The sequence below is a fragment of the Pelophylax lessonae genome (assembly GCF_965119305.1).
Source record: "Pelophylax lessonae genome assembly, chromosome: 7".
NCBI lineage: Eukaryota > Metazoa > Chordata > Amphibia > Anura > Ranidae > Pelophylax > Pelophylax lessonae.
Window position 1 is genome coordinate 5,303,620 of NC_138774.1, and position 20,339 is coordinate 5,323,958.

The following is a 20,339-nucleotide window of genomic DNA, read 5'->3' on the forward strand; positions in this document are numbered from 1 at the left end:
TGTTCAGCTCACCACACTGATACTAAGCTGAATAGTGACTTCACAGGTAATGGCTCCTCCCACCCATACGCGTTACGTCCTCCTCATGGGCTTCTTCAGCAGGTCACTTTGTGACTCTGCGGTAGGGTCATACCCTGGAGGTGAGCAGGCATTTTATCCTGGGGTGGTGGGCACAGAACATATTGAATGTTTTTTTAGGACTGTCACTTTGAGAATCTCAATACAGTGGAATCCTGACATTGGGACTGTTACACTGCTGATACTACATTAGTTATGCCCACCTCCTCCTCATGAAATGCCTAATCACCTCCATAAATATGTGTAAAACAAGCATGTGTTCAGCTCACCACGCTGATACCAAGGTGAATAGTGACTTCACGGGTAACGGCTCCTCCCACCCATACGCGTTACGTCCTCCTCATGGGCTTCTTCAGCAGGTCACTTTGTGACTCTGTGGTAGGGTCATACCTTGGAGGTGAGCATGTATTTTATCCAGAGGTGGTGAGCACCCACACATTTGAAGTTTTTTAGGGCTGTCACTTTGAGAATCTTACTACAGTGGAATCCTGATATTGGGACTGTTACACTGTTGAAACTACATTATTTATGCCCTCCTACTCCTCATAAAATGCCTAATCACCTCCATTAAATATGTGTAAAACAAGCATGTGTTCAGCTCACCATGCTGATTCTAAGGTGAATAGTGACGTCACGGGTAACGGCTATTCCGACCCATATGCATTACGTCCTCCTCATGGGCTTCTTCAGCAGGTCATTTTGTGAATCTGTGGTAGGGTCAGCAGGCATTTTATCCTGGGGTGGTGGGCACGAACATATTGAATGTTTTTTTAGGACTGTCACTTTGAGAATCTCACTACGATGGAACGATGGAATCCTGACATTGGGACTGTTACACTGCTGATACTACATTAGTTATGCCCACCTCCTCCGCATAAAATGCCTAATCACCTCCATAAATATGTGTAAAACAAGCATGTGTTCAGCTCACCACACTGATACTAAGCTGAATAGTGACTTCACAGGTAATGGCTTCTCCCACCCATACGCGTTACGTCCTCCTCATGGGCTTCTTCAGCAGGTCACTTTGTGACTCCGTGGTAGGGTCATACCCTGGAGGTGAGCAGGCATTTTATCCTAGGGTGGTAGGCACCGAACATATTGAATGTTTTTTTAGAACTGTCACTTTGAGAATCTCATTACAGTGGAATCCTTATATTGGGACTGTTACACTGTTGATACTACATTAGTTATGCCCACCACCTCTGGATAAAATGCCTGCTCACCTCCAGGGTATGACCCTACCACAAAGTCACAAAGGCCTCAATGGACTACACCCAGGATTGTACTGGAACACTCCTCACATGGCGTCCCTGAGTCCCGCTACTCCACTTCTTGAATCTCAATCAAACTTATATCATACCAAGAAATAGAAATGGGGAAACCATAGTGCTCTCTGATACAAATTTATTAAAAATTTGATCAAGGGATTAAAAACATTTACATAAATATGTATAAAACAAGCATAAGTTAATTTTCCCACCCTGATACTTAGGTGAAAAGTGATGTCACGGGTAACGGCCCCTCCCACCCATACGCGTTACATCCTCCTCATGGGCTTCTTCAGCAGGACACTTTGTGACTCTGTGGTAGGGTCATATCTTGGAGGAGAGCAGGCATTTTATCCTGGGGTGGTAGGCACCGAACATATTGGATGTTTTTTTTAGGACTGTCACTTTGAGAATCTCAATACAGTGGAATCCTGATATTAGGACTGTTACACTGCTGATACTACATTAGTTATGCCCACCTCCTCCGCATAAAATGCCAAATCACCTCCATAAATATGTGTAAAACAAGCATGTGTTCAGCTCTACACACCGATACTAAGGTGAATAGTGACTTCACGGGTAACGGCTCCTCCCACCCATACGCGTTACGTCCTCCTCATGGGCTTCTTCAGCAGGTCACTTTGTGACTCTGTGGTAGGGTCATACCCTGGAGGAGAGCAGGCATTTTATCTGGAGGTGTTGGGCACCGAACGCATTGGATGTTTTTTTAGGACTCTGGAATCCTGGTATTGGGACTGTTACACTGTTGATACTACATTAGTTATTTGAGCTATGGGACTTTGTTTATGTCTTATGTTTTATTTGTGATTGCGCTGCACTATTTTTGTATTTATATTTTTGGAAATAGAATACATATTGGCCTAAATTTATGAAGAAAATACATTTTATACATTTTTATTGGATGTGTTTTTTAGGAGAAAGTAAAAAAAATAGTTTTTTTTCCAAATAATCGCTCTTCTTTTAATTTTTATCACAAAAAATAAACACCGCAGAGGTGATCAAATACCACCAGAAGAAAGCTCTATTTGTGGGGGGAAATAATATTAATTGAATTTGCGTACAACGTTGCATTACTGTGCGATTGTCAGTTAAAGTAACGCAGTGCCGTATCACAAAAAATGGCCTGGTCACAAAGGGAGGTAAATCTTCCACAGATCAAGTGGATATTCAAACAAGCTCAGTCTTAATGCATTCATAGTCAGATTATGAATGAGTATAGCTGGGGTGTTTGCCAACCCATCAATCCCGATCTACCAATTGATTGGGTATGTGATGGGTGGAGCATGACCAACTCTGCCATGCCACCAGCTCCTGAACCCGCAGTGACTCCTCTCAGGCCTCGGATTGGAGGGACAAAGTATATGCAGAGAACCAGGGAAGTCCTTGGCCCCTCCTCAGCTCTGATCTATCATATGCCAAGGGGAGACCTGGGAGGACTTTCCTCAGTCTGCCAGGTACTGCTTCATCTGAGGTTTGTGGGTAGATTGTACAAGAAGAGGAATGAGTGACTTTTGCTTAGGATGGAGGAATGTTTGTACTTGAAGGGGGTTATTTTTGCTTGTGGGGGAGAGGAGGAGGTGTGTTAGTTACTCTGCACTATGCATTACCTACTCCTGACCCCTAAACTCTGTGTTATACTACTAACCCCTTTATTTAGCATTGCCTACTCCTGACCCCTAAACTCTGTGTTACACACTACTGACCCCTTCACTCTGCATTACTTACTCCTGATCCCTGAACTCTGTTACATACTACTGACCCCTTCACTCTGCATTACTTACTACTGACCCCTGAACTCTGTGTTGCATACTACTAACCCCTTCACTTTTCATTACTTACTCCTGACCCCTGAACTCTGTGTTGCATACTACTAACACCTTCACTCTGCATTACTTACTCCTGGCCCCTGAACTCTGTGTTACATACTACTGACCCCTTCACTCTGCATTACTTACTACTGACCCCCGAACTCTGTGTTGCATACTACTAACCCCTTCACTTTTCATTACTTACTCCTGACCCCTGAACTCTGTTACATACTACTAACACCTTCACTCTGCATTACTTACTCCTGGCCCCTGAACTCTGTGTTACATACTACTGACCCCTTCACTCAGCATTACTTACTCCTAATCACTGAACTCTGTGTTACATACTACTAACCCCTTCACTCAGCATTACTTACTCCTGACCCCTGAACTCTGTGTTACATACTACTGACCCCTTCACTCTGCATTACTTACTTCTGACCCCTGAACTCCGGTACATACTACTATTCCCTTAACTCTGCATTACTTACTCCTGACCTCTGAACTCTGTGTTACATACTACTACCACCTTCACTCTGCATTACTCACTCCTGATCCCTGAACTCTGGTACATACTACTAACCCCTTCACTCTGTATTACCAACTCCTGATCCCTGAACTCTGCTATATACTACTAACCCCTTTCACTTTGCATTACTTACTCTAGATCCCTGAACTCTGTTACATACTACTAACCCCTTCACTCTGCATTACCTACTCCTGATCCCTGAACTCTGTTACATACTGGTAACCCCTTCACTCTGCATTATTTACTCCTGATCCCTGAACTCTGTTACATACTACTAACCCCTTCACTCTGCATTACTTACTCCTGATCCCTGAACTCTGTTACATACTACTGACCCCTTCACTCTGCATTATTTACTCCTGATCCCTGAACTCTGTTACACACTACTAACCCCTTCACTCTGCATTACTTACTCCTGACCCCTGAACTCTGTTACATAGTACTAACCCCTTCACTCTGCATTACTTACTCCTGACCCCTGAACTCTGTGTTACATACTAATAACCCCTTCACTCTACATTACTTACTCCTGATCCCTGAACTCTGTTATATACTACTAACCCCTTCACTCTACATTACTAACTCCTAATCCCTGAACTCTGTTATATACTACTAACCCCTTTACTCTGCATTACTCACTCCTGATCCCTGAACTCTGGTACATACTACTGACCCCTTCACTCTGCATTATTTACTCCTGATCCCTGAACTCTGTTACACACTACTAACCCCTTCACTCTGCATTACTTACTCCTGACCCCTGAACTCTGTTACATAGTACTAACCCCTTCACTCTGCATTACTTACTCCTGACCCCTGAACTCTGTGTTACATACTAATAACCCCTTCACTCTACATTACTTACTCCTGATCCCTGAACTCTGTTATATACTACTAACCCCTTCACTCTACATTACTAACTCCTAATCCCTGAACTCTGTTATATACTACTAACCCCTTCACTCTGCATTACTTACTCCTGACCCCTGAACTCTGTGCTACATACTACTATTCCCTTCACTCTGCATTACTTACTCCTGATCCCTGAACTCTGTTACATATTACTAACCCCTTCACTCTGTAGGTACTGCTTCATCTGAGGTTTGTGGGTCTTCATTACTTACTCCTAAACTCTGTTACATACTATTAACCCCTTCACTCTGCATTATGTACTCCCTACCCCTGAACTCTGCGTTATATACTACTAAACCTCTTACTCTCCATTACTTACTCCTAATCCCTGAACTCCGTGTTACATACTGCTAACCCCTTCACCCTGCAATACTTACTCCTGATCACTGAACCCTGTAACATACTACTAACCCCATTCACTCTGCATTACTTACTCCTGATCCCTGAACTCTGTTACATAGTACTAACCCCTTTAGTCTGCATTACTTACTCCTAATCCCTGAACTCTGTGTTACACACTACTAACCCCTTCACTCTTCATTACTTACTCCTGATCCCTGAACTCTGTGTTACATACTACCTACCCATTCACTCTGCATTACTTACTCCTGATCCCTGAACCCTGTAACATACTACTAACCCCTTCACTCTGTATGACTTACTCCTGACGACTGAACTCTGTTACATACTACTAACCCCTTCACTCTGCATGAATTACTCCTGACGACTGAACTCTGTTACATACTACTAACCCCTTCACTCTGCATGACTTACTCCTGATCCCTGAACTCTGTGTTACATACTACCTACCCCTTCACTCTGCATTACTTACTCCTGACGACTGAACCCTGTAACATACTACTAACCCCTTCACTCTGCATTACTTACTCCTGACGACTGAACTCTGTGTTACATACTACTAACCCCTTCACTCTGCATGAATTACTCCTGACGACTGAACTCTGGTACATACTACTAACCCCTTCACTCTGCATTACTTACTCCTGATCCCTGAACTCTGTTACATACTATTAACCCCTTTAGTCTGCATTACTTACTCCTAATCACTGAACCCTGTAACATACTACTAACCCCTTCACTCTGCAGAACAATAACAGACGAGGAACCTACAAACTGTCCTTTTATATCATCAAATCACCAATCTGAATATACTGACCGTACCTGGACAAAGACAGTGAAGAGGATGACCACAGTGGTGGCTGCAATAAAAAGCCTTTTCTGCGGAAAGTCTGGAAGAAGGAAGACCAAGGAGAAGCAGATGGCGCCACGGAGACCACCGTAGGAGATGATGAACTGATCCTTCACCGTGATGGAGGTCAGGGAGATCTTATTCAAAAAGCTGGTCAGCACCACGACACCTAAAACACACAAAATACACCGTTATGGCAAAAACCACCACCAGGCCTGTTTATAGAGACGCACAAAGTTATTGTTTTTTTTGGTTTCATGGCACTTCACCTATTTGACTCTATTTGGCTGCTACATTTTAATACAGGTTTGACGCAGAAAGTTATTACATAGTTAGTCAGCAGTGGCGGCTGGTGCTCAAAATTTTTTGGGGGGGGGGGGGGCGCAAACAGAAAAATCTAATAGGCATTGCTTCGCGGCAAAAAAACGCTGTAAAAAATTGCGTGACTTTGAGGTCACACAAGTGTGAAAGGGGCCTTCAGTAATTAAGGTACAGTGTGCCCCCATCAATGTAGAGTGACCAGTGAGCAGTGCCCCCATCAATGTAGAGTGCCCACAGCGTGCCCCCTTCAATGTAGAGTGCCCACAGCGTGATCCCTTCAATGTAGCGTGCCCACAGCGTGCCCCCTTCAATGCAGAGTGACCACAGCGTGCCCCCTTCAATGCAGAGTGACCACAGTGTGCCCCCATCAATGTAGAGTGACCACAGCGTGCCCCCTTCAATGTAGAAGAACCACAGCATGCCCCCTTCAATGTAGAGTGACCACAGCATGCCCCCTTCAATGTAGAGTGCCCACAGCGTGCCCACAGGGTGCCCCCATCAATTTAGAAGAAGCACAGCGTGCCCCCTTCAATGTAGAGTGACCACAGCATGCCCCCTTCAATTTAGGGTGACCACAGCGTGCCCCCTTCAATGTAGAAGAACCACAGCTTGCCCCCTTCAATGTAGAAGAACCACAGCATGCCCCCTTCAATGTAGAGTGACCACAGCATGCCCCCTTCAATGTAGAGTGCCCACAGCGTGCCCACAGGGTGCCCCCATCAATGTAGAAGAACCACAGCGTGCCCCCCTTCAATGTAGAGTGACCACAGCGTGCCCCCTTCAATGTAGAGTGACCACAGCGTGCCCCCTTCAATGTAGAAGAACCACAGCTTGCCCCCTTCAATGTAGAAGAACCACAGCATGCCCCCTTCAATGTAGAGTGACCACAGCGTGCCCCCTTCAATGTAGAGTGACCACAGCATGCCCCCTTCAATGTAAAGTGCCCACAGCGTGCCCACAGGGTGCCCCCATCAATGTAGAAGAACCACAGCGTGCCCCCATCAATGTAGAGTGGGCAGTGTTAGGCACTCACCTTTTGTGTTTGCAGAGTGTTGAACTTGAGTCAACACTCATATGAGTCCGGCCCAGGAAAGCTGCCGCCCTCCTCCTCCTCCTGGCTGGCTGGCTTGCTTGCTTGCTTGTTGTCCTCTCCGGTCCGTCCTCAGCAGAGACACTGAGTGGAATGGCTCTACCGAGTGACGCCCAAGCACCGCCCTATGACGTCGGATGTCCTATGGACCAATCACAGGATGGCAGTGGTACAGTGGGAGTGTCCGGGGGGCATTGCTCTGCGCCCCGAGGACACTCTGAAGGACGCCAATCAGAGCCACATAAAAAAGCACATGATGCAAAAACCCCCACCCCTCTCCATAGGCAGCAGTGTGTCCGGAGCCCCACTCACATTTAAAGGTACACATTTTTTTTAAATGCTGATGTTAGGATGGGGGAGGGCGGTGCCCCCTATTGACAAGCCGACACTGTTAGTCAGGTTGAAAAAGACACAAGTCCATCTGGCTCAACCAATAGAAAACAAAAAAAAAAAAAAACAGTACAGAAAACCCAATTATACAATCCCAAAGCATGATCAAATTTACTACAGCAGGTAAAAAAAAAATTCCTTCCTGATCCCCCGAGACGCAATCAGATATTCCCTGGATCAACTTTACCTGTGAATATTAGTACTGATTTATATTATGTACACCTAGGAAAGAATCCAGGACTTTTTTTTAAATCAATCTACTGAGCTGGCCAGAACCACCTCTGGAGGGAGTCTATTCCACATTATCACAGCTCTTACTGTGAAGAAACCTTTCCCTATTTGGAGATGAAATCTCTTTTCCTCCAGAGGTAAAGAGTTCCCCCTTGTCCTCTGTGTTGACCTTAAAGTGAACAACTCAACACCAAGTTCACTATATGGACCCCCTTATGTATTTATACATGGTGATTATATCACCCCTTATGTATTTATACATGGAGATCATATCCCCCTCTTATGTATTTATACATGGTGATTATATCACCCCTTATGTATTTATACATGGAGATCATATCCCCCTCTTATGTATTTATACATGGAGATCATATCCCCCTCTTATGTATTTATACATGGATATCATATCCCCCCCTTATGTATTTATACATGGAGATCATATCCCCCCTTATGTATTTATACATGGTGATCATATCCCCCCCTTATGTATTTATACATGGTGATCATATCCCCCCTTATGTATTTATACATGGTGATCATATCCCCCCTTATGTATTTATACATAAAGATCATATCCCCCCTTATGTTTTTATACATGGAGATCATATCCCCCCCTTATGTATTTATACATGGTGATCATATCCCCCCTTATGTATTTATACATGGTGATCATATCCCCCTTATGTATTTATACATGGAGATCATATCCCCCCTTATATATTTATACATGGAGATCCTATACCCCCTTATGTATTTATACATGGAGATCCTATACCCCCTTATGTATTTATACATGGAGATCATATCCCCCCCCCCTTATGTATTTATGCATGGTGATCATATCCCCCCTTATGTATTAATACATGGTGATCATATCCCCCTTATGTATTTAGACATGGTGATCATATCCCCCCCCTTATGTATTTATACATGAAGATCATATCCCCCCTTATGTATTTATACATGGTGATCATATCCCCCCCTTATGTATTTATACATGGAGATCATATCCCCCCTTATGTATTTATACATGGTGATCATATCCACCCTTATGTATTTATACATGGAGTTCATATCCCCCCCTTATGTATTTATACATGGAGATCATATCCCCCCTTATGTATTTATACATGTTGATTATATCCCCCCTTATGTATTTATACATGGTGATCATATCCCCCTTATGTATTCATACATGGTGATCATATCCCCCTTATGTATTCATACATGGTGATCATATCCCCCTTATGTATTTAGACATGGTGATCATATCCCCCCACTTATGTATTTATACATGGTGATCATATCCCCCCCTTATGTATTTATACATGGAGATCATATCTCCCCTTATGTATTAATAATGGAGATCATATCCCCCCTTATGTATTTATACATGGTGATCATATCCCCCCCTTATGTATTTATACGTGGAGATCATATCCCCCCCTTATGTATTTATACATGGAGATCATATCCCCCCCTTATGTATTTATACATGTTGATTATATCCCCCCTTATGTATTTATACATGGTGATCATATCCCCCTTATGTATTCATACATGGTGATCATATCCCCCTTATGTATTCATACATGGTGATCATATCCCCCCCTTATGTATTTATACATGGTGATCATATCCCCCCCTTATGTATTTATACATGGAGATCATATCCCCCCTTATACATGGAGATCATATCCCCCCCTTATGTATTTATAAATGGAGATCATATCCCCCCTTATGTATTTATACATGGTGATCATATCCCCCCCCCTTATGTATTTATACATGGAGATCATATCCCCCTTATGTATTTATACATGGAGATCATATCCCCCCTTATGTATTTATACATGGAGATCATATCCCCCCCCCTTATGTATATATACATGGTGATCTTATCCCCCCCTTATGTAATTATACATGGAGATCATATCCCCCCTTATGTATTTATGCATGGAGATCTTATCCCCCCTTATGTATTTATACATGGCGATCATATCCCCCCCTTATGTATTTATACATGGTGATCATACCCCCCCCCTTATGTATTTATACATGGTGATCATATCCCCCCTTATGTATTTATACATGGAGATCATATCCCCCCTTATGCATTTATACATGGAGATCATATCCCCCCTTATGTATTTATATATGGTGATCATATCCCCCCTTATGTATTTATACATGGAGATCATATCCCCCTTATGTATTTATACATGGAGATCATATCCCCCCTTATGTATTTATACATGATGATCATATCCCCCCTTATGTATTTATACATGGAGATCATATCCCCCCTTATGCATTTATACATGGAGATCATATCCCCCCTTATGTATTTATACATGATGATCATATCCCCCCTTATGTATTTATACATGGAGATCCTATCCCCCCTTATGTATTTATATATGGTGATCATATCCCCCCTTATGTATTTATACATGATGATCATATCCCCCTTATGTATTTATACATGATGATCATATCCCCCCTTATCTATTTATACATGGTGATCATATCCCCCCTTATGTATTTATACATGGAGATCATATCCCCCCTTATGTATTTATACAATGAGATCATATCCCCCTTATGTATTTATACAATGAGATCATATCCCCCCTTATGTATTTATATATGGTGATCATATCCCCCCTTATGTATTTATACAATGAGATCATATCCCCCCTTATGTATTTATACATGGTGATCATATCCCCCCTTAATTTCCTCTTCTCTAGAAATTCAGTTCCTCTAATCTCTCCTCATAGCTGAGCTCCTCCATGCCTCTTATCGGTTTGGTTGCCCTTCTCTGCACTTTCTCCAGTTCCCCGATATCCTTTTTGAGAACTGGTGCCCAAAACTGAACTTCATATTCCAGATGAGGTCTTACTAATGATTTGTACAGATGATGTATCTCTCTCTGGAGTCCATACCTCTCCTAATACAAGAAAGGACTTTGCTTGCTTTGGAACATGCTATTATTAAGCTTATGATCTACCAGAACACCCAGATCCTTCTCCGCTATGGATTCCCCCAGATCCTTCTCCGTTATGGATTCCCCCAGATCCTTCTCCACTATGGATTCCCCCAGATCCTTCTTCTCTATGGATTCCCCCAGATCCTTCCCTGCTATGGATTCCCCCAGATTCCTCTCCGCTATGGATTCCCCCAGATTCCTCTCCGCTATGGATTCCCCCAGATCCTTCTCCGCTATGGATTCCCCCAGATCCTTCTTCTCTATGGATTCCCCCAGATCCTTCCCTGCTATGGATTCCCCCAGATTCTTCTCCGCTATGGATTCCCCCAGATCCTTCTCCGCTATGGATTCCCCCAGATCCTTCCCTGCTATGGATTCCCCCAGATTCTTCTCCGCTATGGATTCCCCCAGATCCTTCTCCGCTATGGATTCCCCCAGATCCTTCCCTGCTATGGATTCCCCCAGATCCTTCTTCTCTATGGATTCCCCCAGATCCTTCCCTGCTATGGATTCCCCCAGATTCTTCTCCGCTATGGATTCCCCCCGATCCTTCTCCGCTATGGATTCCCCCAGATCCTTCTCCACTATGGACTCCCCCAGTTCTACTCCGCTATGGATTCCCCCAGATCCTTCTCCACTATGGACTCCCCCAGTTCTACTCCGCTATGGATTCCCCCAGATCCTTCTCTGCTATGGATTCCCCCAGATCCTTCTCCGCTATGGATTCCCTCAGATCCTTCTTCGCTATGGATTCCCCCCGATCCTTCTCCGCTATGGATTCCCCCAGATCCTTCTCCACTATGGACTCCCCCAGATCTACTCCACCTTGTGATGTAACAGTGAAGATCTGACAGGCTGGGAAAGAAATTAAACCTTAGTTAAGCGCTGAGAAAATTAAATAAATAAACTAATAAATAATAAATTCATTTATTTAATTAATCGGGAGATCCAGACACCCCACTGCGGAGGAACACGCTGTTGTTATTATTATGGGGTGTTACTTGCCATGACTTTTGATTCATGGTGATTCATTTGGCCTGGTTATACATACTATATGGCTAGGCTATGTTTTTAAACCTTTAATGATATACCTATTGCTAGAACAATTCTCTTATATACATGTAGCACCCTCCTAGGTAGGTGCTAGTGAGAAACCATAGTTTGTGCTCTGTCTGCTTACCAGGTAAATCTATATTGTTCTCTGCCTACCAGAGAGCAGGATCTGTTAGTGAGGTATGCTCAGTGTGCTCAGAGTGTATCTCCTTCTGTCTAGTGAGTGTTTCACACTGGTCCAATAGGGAGGCATGTTGGACAGTGGGAGGAAACCTGACAATTGGGTGCATAGGCTTTTGATACAGTCCTGACAATTGGCAGAGGGAAAGTTGCCTCAGTGCATGTAGGGATAGTGTATAAAAGCCAGGAGCACATGTGCTCGAGGTCTTTCGTGGGAGAGCGGCTGCCTCCTCCTATGTAGAGATGCCATGCGGCCTCAGGGGGTCATCCTAAGGGGCGGAAGAATAGCAGTGAGAAGCTGAACCTAGAGGTCCAGGGAATCTGACTGAGAGGGAGACACTGGAGATAGTGTCTCTGCAGTATCGTGAGTAAAGTAAGTTGTGTCAAGGGGCCTGACCTGAGGGGGGGCACCCCTGCTCCTAGGATAGTCAGTGGACGGGTTTCAACTGAAAGGGGATGCTAGTGAGAGTGTCCTGAAGATAAGATATCAGTTCACCAAGTCATCTTGTCAGAGAGTGATGTGAGCAAGAGACTTAACCCCATCTACACTTGTGGCAGTGCGGATTAACAGCCTGGCCGTTCCTAAGTACCAAAGAAGTTCTGAAGGTAGAAGTCCTCATCTATGTGAATAGTTCAGTTGGAGTATCCCACTATTCCCTTCTCCTATCCCAATTACAAAATAAACAACAAAAATACCAACACCCCTAGACTTTTTATTTCTGTGAAGAACCAATGGGAGCAAGGAGGGATTCAGGAACTTTATCTAATTATAACCGTGTGCTGGTAACCAGGGGAGCCTGTCAAGACAATGTCCAGCAGTTCCTGCGGGGGGCAATGCTACATACATATAAAAATGTCTCTCTTTTTTGTTTCTTGCATGTATTCAGTGCTGTAAAGGACATTATATATCTCCCATATTGAAGCTCTAGCTGTGTCTCTCTGGCCAGCGTGAGTGCTTGCACACCCGTGTTCTGGGATATGTACAGTGCCTTGCGAAAGTATTCGGCCCTCTTGAACTTTGCGACCTTTTGCCACATTTCAGGCTTCAAACATAAAGATATAAAACTGTAATTTTTTGTGAAGAATCAACAACAAGTGGGACACAATCATGAAATGGAATGAAATTTATTGGATATTTCAAACTTTTTTAACAAATAAAAAACTGAAAAATTGGGCATGCAAAATTATTCAGCCCCCTTAAGTTAATACTTTGTAGTGCCACCTTTTGCTGCAATTACTGCTGTAAGTCGCTTGGGGAATGTCTCTATCAGTTTTGCACATCGAGAGACTGAAATTTTTGCCCATTCCTCCTTGCAAAACAGCTCGAGCTCAGTGAGGTTGGATGGAGAGCGTTTGTGAACAGCAGTTTTCAGTTCTTTCCACAGATTCTCGATTGGATTCAGGTCTGGACTTTGACTTGGCCATTCTAACACCTGGATATGTTTATTTGTGAACCATTCCATTGTAGATTTTGCTTTATGTTTTGGATCATTGTCTTGTTGGAAGACAAATCTCCGTCCCAGTCTCAGGTCTTTTGCAGACTCCATCAGGTTTTCTTCCAGAATGGTCCTGTATTTGGCTCCATCCATCTTCCCATCAATTTTAACCATCTTCCCTGTCCCTGCTGAAGAAAAGCAGGCCCAAACCATGATGCTGCCACCACCATGTATCACAGTGGGGATGGTGTGTTCAGGGTGATGAGCTGCGTTGCTTTTACGCCAAACATAAAGTTTTGCATTGTTGCCAAAGAGTTTGATTTTGGTTTCATCTGACCAGAGCTCCTTCTTCCACATGTTTGGTGTCTCCCAGGTGGCTTGTGGCAAACTTTAAACGACACTTTTTATGGATATCTTTAAGAAATGGCTTTCTTCTTGCCACTCTTCCATAAAGGGCAGATTTGTGCAGTATACGACTGATTGTTGTCCTATGGACAGAGTCTCCCACCTCAGCTGTAGATCTCTGCAGTTCATCCAGAGTGATCATGGGCCTCTTGGCTGCATCTCTGATCAGTCTTCTCCTTGTATGAGCTGAAAGTTTAGAGGGACGGCCAGGTCTTCGTAGATTTGCAGTGGTCTGATACTCCTTCCATTTCAATATTATCGCTTGCACAGTGCTTCTTGGGATGTTTAAAGCTTGGGAAATCTTTTTGTATCCAAATCCGGCTTTAAAATTCTCCACAACAGTATCTCGGACCTGCCTGGTGTGTTCCTTGTTCTTCATGATGCTCTCTGTGCTTTAAACGGACCTCTGAGACTATCACAGTGCAGGTGCATTTATACGGAGACTTGATTACACACAGGTGGATTCTATTTATCATCATTAGTCATTTAGGTCAACATTGGATCATTCAGAGATCCTCACTGAACTTCTGGAGCGAGTTTGCTGCACTGAAAGTAAAGGGGCTGAATAATTTTGCACGCCCAATTTTTCAGTTTTTTATTTGTTAACAAAGTTTGAAATATCCAATAAATTTCGTTCCACTTCATGATTGTGTCTCACTTGTTGTTGATTCTTCACAAAAAATTACAGTTTTATATCTTTATGTTTGAAGCCTGAAATGTGGCAAAAGGTCGCAAAGTTCAAGGGGGCCGAATACTTTTGCAAGGCACTGTAAATACTGTTAAGTCTCTCCCTAACTGGAACATATCCAACGCCAGCTGTGGTAGGTATATGGTACATAATTACGCTGGTGTTTTGTTTTTTTTTCTCATATTTATCTGATGTGTTATGTAAATAAATGTATGGTTGTTATGCTTGTTTATATACTCATTTGTGTTGACTTTCTTCTCTTATACACATACTAGACATCTGTGGATTACATGTGGACAACAAAAAGTCCTGAAGAAGCGGGATGTATATACCACGCAACATGTTGGTATTTTCTGCATGATTGGATGTTATACCTACGTCTGATGTCACTCTGTGTACAATGTATTATGGGCTTTATATCGCCCTTGTTTTTCTTTGTTTATGTATACAAATTTGGATTTAATAACTAATAAATGCTTTTTTATCATTTTTTAACAAACTATATCTGTGTGACACTAGGGGCTGGTTTATGGGAGTTCCCATATAAAAAAGCTAATCTTTGCCCATTTAGGACATTTCAGGTTTATATGACAAATAATTAATCTTGGCACCTGGAGGAAAATTGCTGCTCTTGTTCAATATCTGGTTATTACAGAAATTCTTCCCTAAAAAAAAGGAGTTGGTAATCTTTATATTTTAGTTTCAACTCTTCACAAATTGGGAATTACACAACTATTTTCACCTAGAAAAAATCATGCCAAAAAGGATGATTGGTTTTATAAATTTGCTGCAATCTATGAAATCAGTTCTCATTTCCCATGGTTTTGTTTGGTGCTGACATTGCATTAACCATCAGCAATGAATAAGCACAAGGTGTGAAACGCGTCTGCTGTCCAGTTTGTCTTGTGTTCCTGTCTGATGTTGTACCTTTGATTTGAAGAATAAAACTCAAGTTTCCAAGTTCCTGGGTCTGGAAGTGCCACTTTCTTTTCTACTTACACTGCATTAACCATCAACATCAGAAATGGGACCACACCAACCAATGACATGAGAACTGAGATTGTACTAACCAATGACATGAAAACTGAGATTGTACCAACTGATGACGTGAGAACTGAGATTGTACCAACTAATGACATGAGAACTGAGATCGTACTAACCAATGTCATGAGAACTAAGACTGTACCAACCAATGACATGAGAACTGTGAATGAACCAACCAATGACATGAGAACTGAGATTGTACAAACCAATGACATGAGAACTGAGATTGTACAAACCAATGACATGAGAACTGAGATTGTACAAACCAATGACATGAGAACTGAGATTGTACAAACCAATGACATGAAAACTGAGATTGTACAAACCAATGACATGAAAACTGAGATTGTACAAATTAGTTGCATGAGAACTGAGATTGTACCAACTAATGACATAAGAACTGTGAATGAACCAACCAATGACACGAGAACTGAGATTGTACCAACTGATGACATAAAAACTGATATTGTACCAACTAATGATAAAAACTGATATTGTACCAACTAATGATAAAAACTGATATTGTACCAACTAATGAAATGAGAACTCAGATTGTACCAACCAAAGACATGAGAACTGAGACCAACCAATGACATGAGAACTGAGATTGTACCAACCAATGACATGAGAACTGAGACCAGACCAACCAATGGCATGAGAACTGTCATTGTACCAACCAATGACATGAGAACTGAGATTGTACCAACTAATGACATGAGAACTGAGACCACACCAAGCAATTACATGGAAACTGAAATTGTACCAACCAATGAAATGAGAACTGAGACCACACCAATCAATGACATGAGAACTGAGATTGTATCAACCAATGACATGAGAACTGAAACCACACCAACCGATGACATGAAAACTGAGATTGTACCAACCAATGACATGAGAACTGAAACCACACCAACCAATGACATGAGAACTGAGATTGTACCAACCAATGACTTGAGAACTGAGACCACACCAACCAATGACATGAGAACTGAGATTGTACCAACCAATGACTTGAGAACTGAGACCACATAAACCAATGATACAAGGACTAAGACCGCACCAACCACTAACATGAGAACTGAGACCACACTAATTACATGAGAACTGAGGCATCATCAACCAATGATACCAGGGCTCTTGAGAACAATGTTATAGCAGAACTTCCTAAGCTCATAAAACAAGCACATTGAATGTTGGCACAACGTTGGCTACTATTCTGCCAGGCACTGAGCTCAAAATTTGAAAAAGAAGCTTCCACTCTTTTGAACCGATGACCTGAAGCCACACCATCCAGTGACATGAGACCTAAGGTACCAACTAATGGTGCGAGAACTGAGATCACAGCATCCAAAGACACGAGGACCAACACCTCACTAACCAATGGCACGAGAATTGAGACCATACCAACTAATAACACATAAATTGAGATTACATCAACTAATTACTAAGTACTAAGACCACACTAAACAATGATAGGAGTACTGAGATTAAACCAACCAATGACATGAGAACTGAAACCACACCAACCAATCACATGAGGAGTGGGACCGCACCAACCAATGACATGAGAACTGAGACTGCACCAACCACACACATGAGGAGTGAGACCAAAACAACCAATGGCACAAAGACCTGCACTAACCGATGGCACAAGGAATGAGACCACACCAACCAATGACATGAAGACTTAGACGACATCAATCAATGACTTGAAGACTCCTGGAAACAGTGTTAGAGAAGAATTTCCTAAACTCCTAAAAAAAGCATGAAGAATGTTGGCACAGCATTGGTTACTGCACTGCAGGGCCTCAATAAACAAAAAAGAACTGAATTTCTATCTGTGTCAAGCTGATCACCTGAGAACTAAGAGAGCACCAACCAATGACAAAATAACTAAGGCCACATCAACCAATGACACGAAGACTGACACAGCACCAACCAACAACATGAGAACTGGGGCCACATCAACTATAGACATAAGAACTGAGATCAAACCAATTAATGACACATGAACTGGAACTGCACAAACCAATGATATGAAACCTGAGATTGCACCAGCCAACAGTATGAAAACTGAAACCACATCAACTGATGAGCTGAGAACTAAGACCACATCAATTGATGAACTGAGAACATAGAGCACATCAACTGATGGCCCAAGAACAAAGACTGCACCAACTGATGACCTAAGTACTTAGATCACACAGATTCTTGGTGAAGCAAGAATGCACCAAATGATGATTGGGGAACTATGTCTGAATCAACTGATGATCCTGGAATCCGAGAACATAGTTAGGCAGTTTGTCAGGTTGAAAAAAGACAAAAGACTCTTCTATAAAAGGCATGGTCAGATTTGCACCAGCAGAGAAAAAAAAATCATCCTTATCCCCTGAAGGCAATCAGATCACAGAGATTGCAACAACTGGTGACCTGAAAAAGGATTCTAGACCCCACCAATGAATGACCTGAGAAAAGATCCTAGACCGCACCAACTAATGACCTGAGAAAAGATCCTAGCCTACACCAACTAGTGACCTGAGAAGAGATCCTAGAAGGCACCAACTGGTGACCTGGGAAAAGATGCTAGACTGCACCAACTAGTGACCTGAGAAAACATCCTAGACCGCACCAACTGGTGACCTGAGAAAACATCCTAGACCGCACCAACTGGTGACCTGAGAAAAGATCCTAGACCGCACCAACTGGTGACCTAAAAAAAAGATCCTAGATCACACTGTCAGGTCACCTGTGGCCAGGTGACAACTGCACCCTGTTGGGGACAGGGGTGCACCACAAGGTAGTGAACCCAATAGCTGACTGCTGCGGATGGACAGGAAACATGAGCCCAAGATTCCCCAGGGTGGAGTCTAAGGCCCAGAAGGTGTTCACCAGAGCCTCTAATGGTGAGGATGGCCTTCGCTGCAGCTGAACCCAGGTCGCGGCCCCTGGGGTCCCCCAGGTCCTGCTCCGTAGGGAGAGAGGGGAAGCAGCCACTTAGGACACAAAGGATAGTGATGGGTAAACCGAGGTCGGGCAATCAGGCAGACGAGGGTAACCAAGAGACAGGCCAAAGGTCAGGGTCACAGGCAAACAGGAGTAGTCAGAGACGAGCCAAAATCGGTACACAGCAAGGTAGACGTAGCACACGGCAGACAGCAACACAAGCTAACAAACAAAGTTGAACAGCAAAGCAGACCTGCAGTGCACTAGTTAATAGAGACTTCCTGGAATGGCTTGGGGTGGAACCATACAGGGAGGAGAGACGATAAAAGACAGCCAGAAAGAGAGTCAGGCCTCTAATGGAGACATGGAGAAGGTAAGGTGCCAGACACTATTGCATGTCCATGACACACACCAACTGTTGATCTGAGAAAAGATCCTAGACTGCACCAACTAATGACCTGAGAAAAGATCCTAGACCACACCAACTAATGACCTGAGAAACGTTTCTAGACTGCACCAAATGGTGACCTGAGAAAAGATCCTAGCCCACACCAACTAGTGGCCTGTTAAAAGATCCTAGACTGCATCAACTGGTGACCTGAGAAAAGATTCTAGACCACACCAACTGGTGACCGGACAAAAGATCCTATACCGCACCAACTAATAACCTGAGAAAAGATCCTAGACCTCACCACCTGGTGACCTGAGAAAAGATCCTAGACTGCACCAACAATTGACTCGAGAAAAGATCCTAGACTGCACCAACTGGTGACGTGAGAAAAGATCCTAGATCACACCATCTAATGACCTGAGAAAAGATCCTAGACTGCACCAACTAATGACCTCAGAAAAGATCTTAGACCGCACCATCTAATGACCTGAGAAAAGATCCTAGACTGCACCAACTAATGACCTTAGAAAAGATCTTAGACCGCACTAACTAATTACCTGAGAAAATATCCTAGTCCACACTAATTGGTGACCTGAGAAAAGATCCTAGACCACACCAACTAATGACCTGAGAAAAGATTCTAGACTGCACAAACTGGTGACCTGAGAAAAGATCCTAGACCACACCAACTAACGACCTGAGAAAAGATCCTAGAACGCACCAACTGGTGACCTGAGAAAAGATCATAGACCACACCAACTGGTGACCTGAGAAAAGATCCTAGACTGCACCAACTGGTGACCTGAGAAAAGTTCCTAGACTGCACCAACTGGTGACCTGAGAAAAGATCCTAGACCACATTAACTGACGACCTGAGAAAAGATCCTAGACCGTACAAACTGGTGACCTGAGAAAAGATCCTAGACTGCACCAACTGGTGACCTGACAAAAGATCCTAGACCACACCAACTATTGACCTGAGAAAAGATCCTAGACTGCACCAACTGGTGACCTGAGAAAAGATAGACCACACCAACTGGTGACCCGAGAAAAGATCCTAGACTGCACCAACTAATGACCTGAGAAAAGATCCTAGACTGCGCCAACTGGTGACTTGAGAAAAGATCCTAGACCACACCAACTAGTGGCCTGATAAAAGATCCTAGACTGCATCAACTGGTGACCTGAGAAAAGATTCTAGACCACACCAACTGGTGACCTGAGAAAAGATCCTAGACCACACCAACTAATGACCTGAGAAAAGATCCTAGACTGCACCAACTAATGACCTGAAAAAAGATCCTAGAGTGTACTAACTGGTAACCTGAGAAAAGATCCTAGAC

The 20,339-nt window shown here is 43.2% G+C and overlaps 1 protein-coding gene across 1 annotated transcript in view; it reads right to left on the minus strand.

Moving 5' to 3' along the window:
- The window catches only part of LOC309559710 (sodium/hydrogen exchanger 2-like), a 136,643-nt gene that overhangs the window by 68,313 nt on the left and 47,991 nt on the right, over window positions 1-20,339 (minus strand). The window contains exon 5 of the mRNA XM_082263119.1: window positions 5,802-5,998. Coding sequence (XP_082119245.1) covers window positions 5,802-5,998 — 197 coding nt within the window. The remainder of the gene's footprint in view (window positions 1-5,801; window positions 5,999-20,339) is intronic.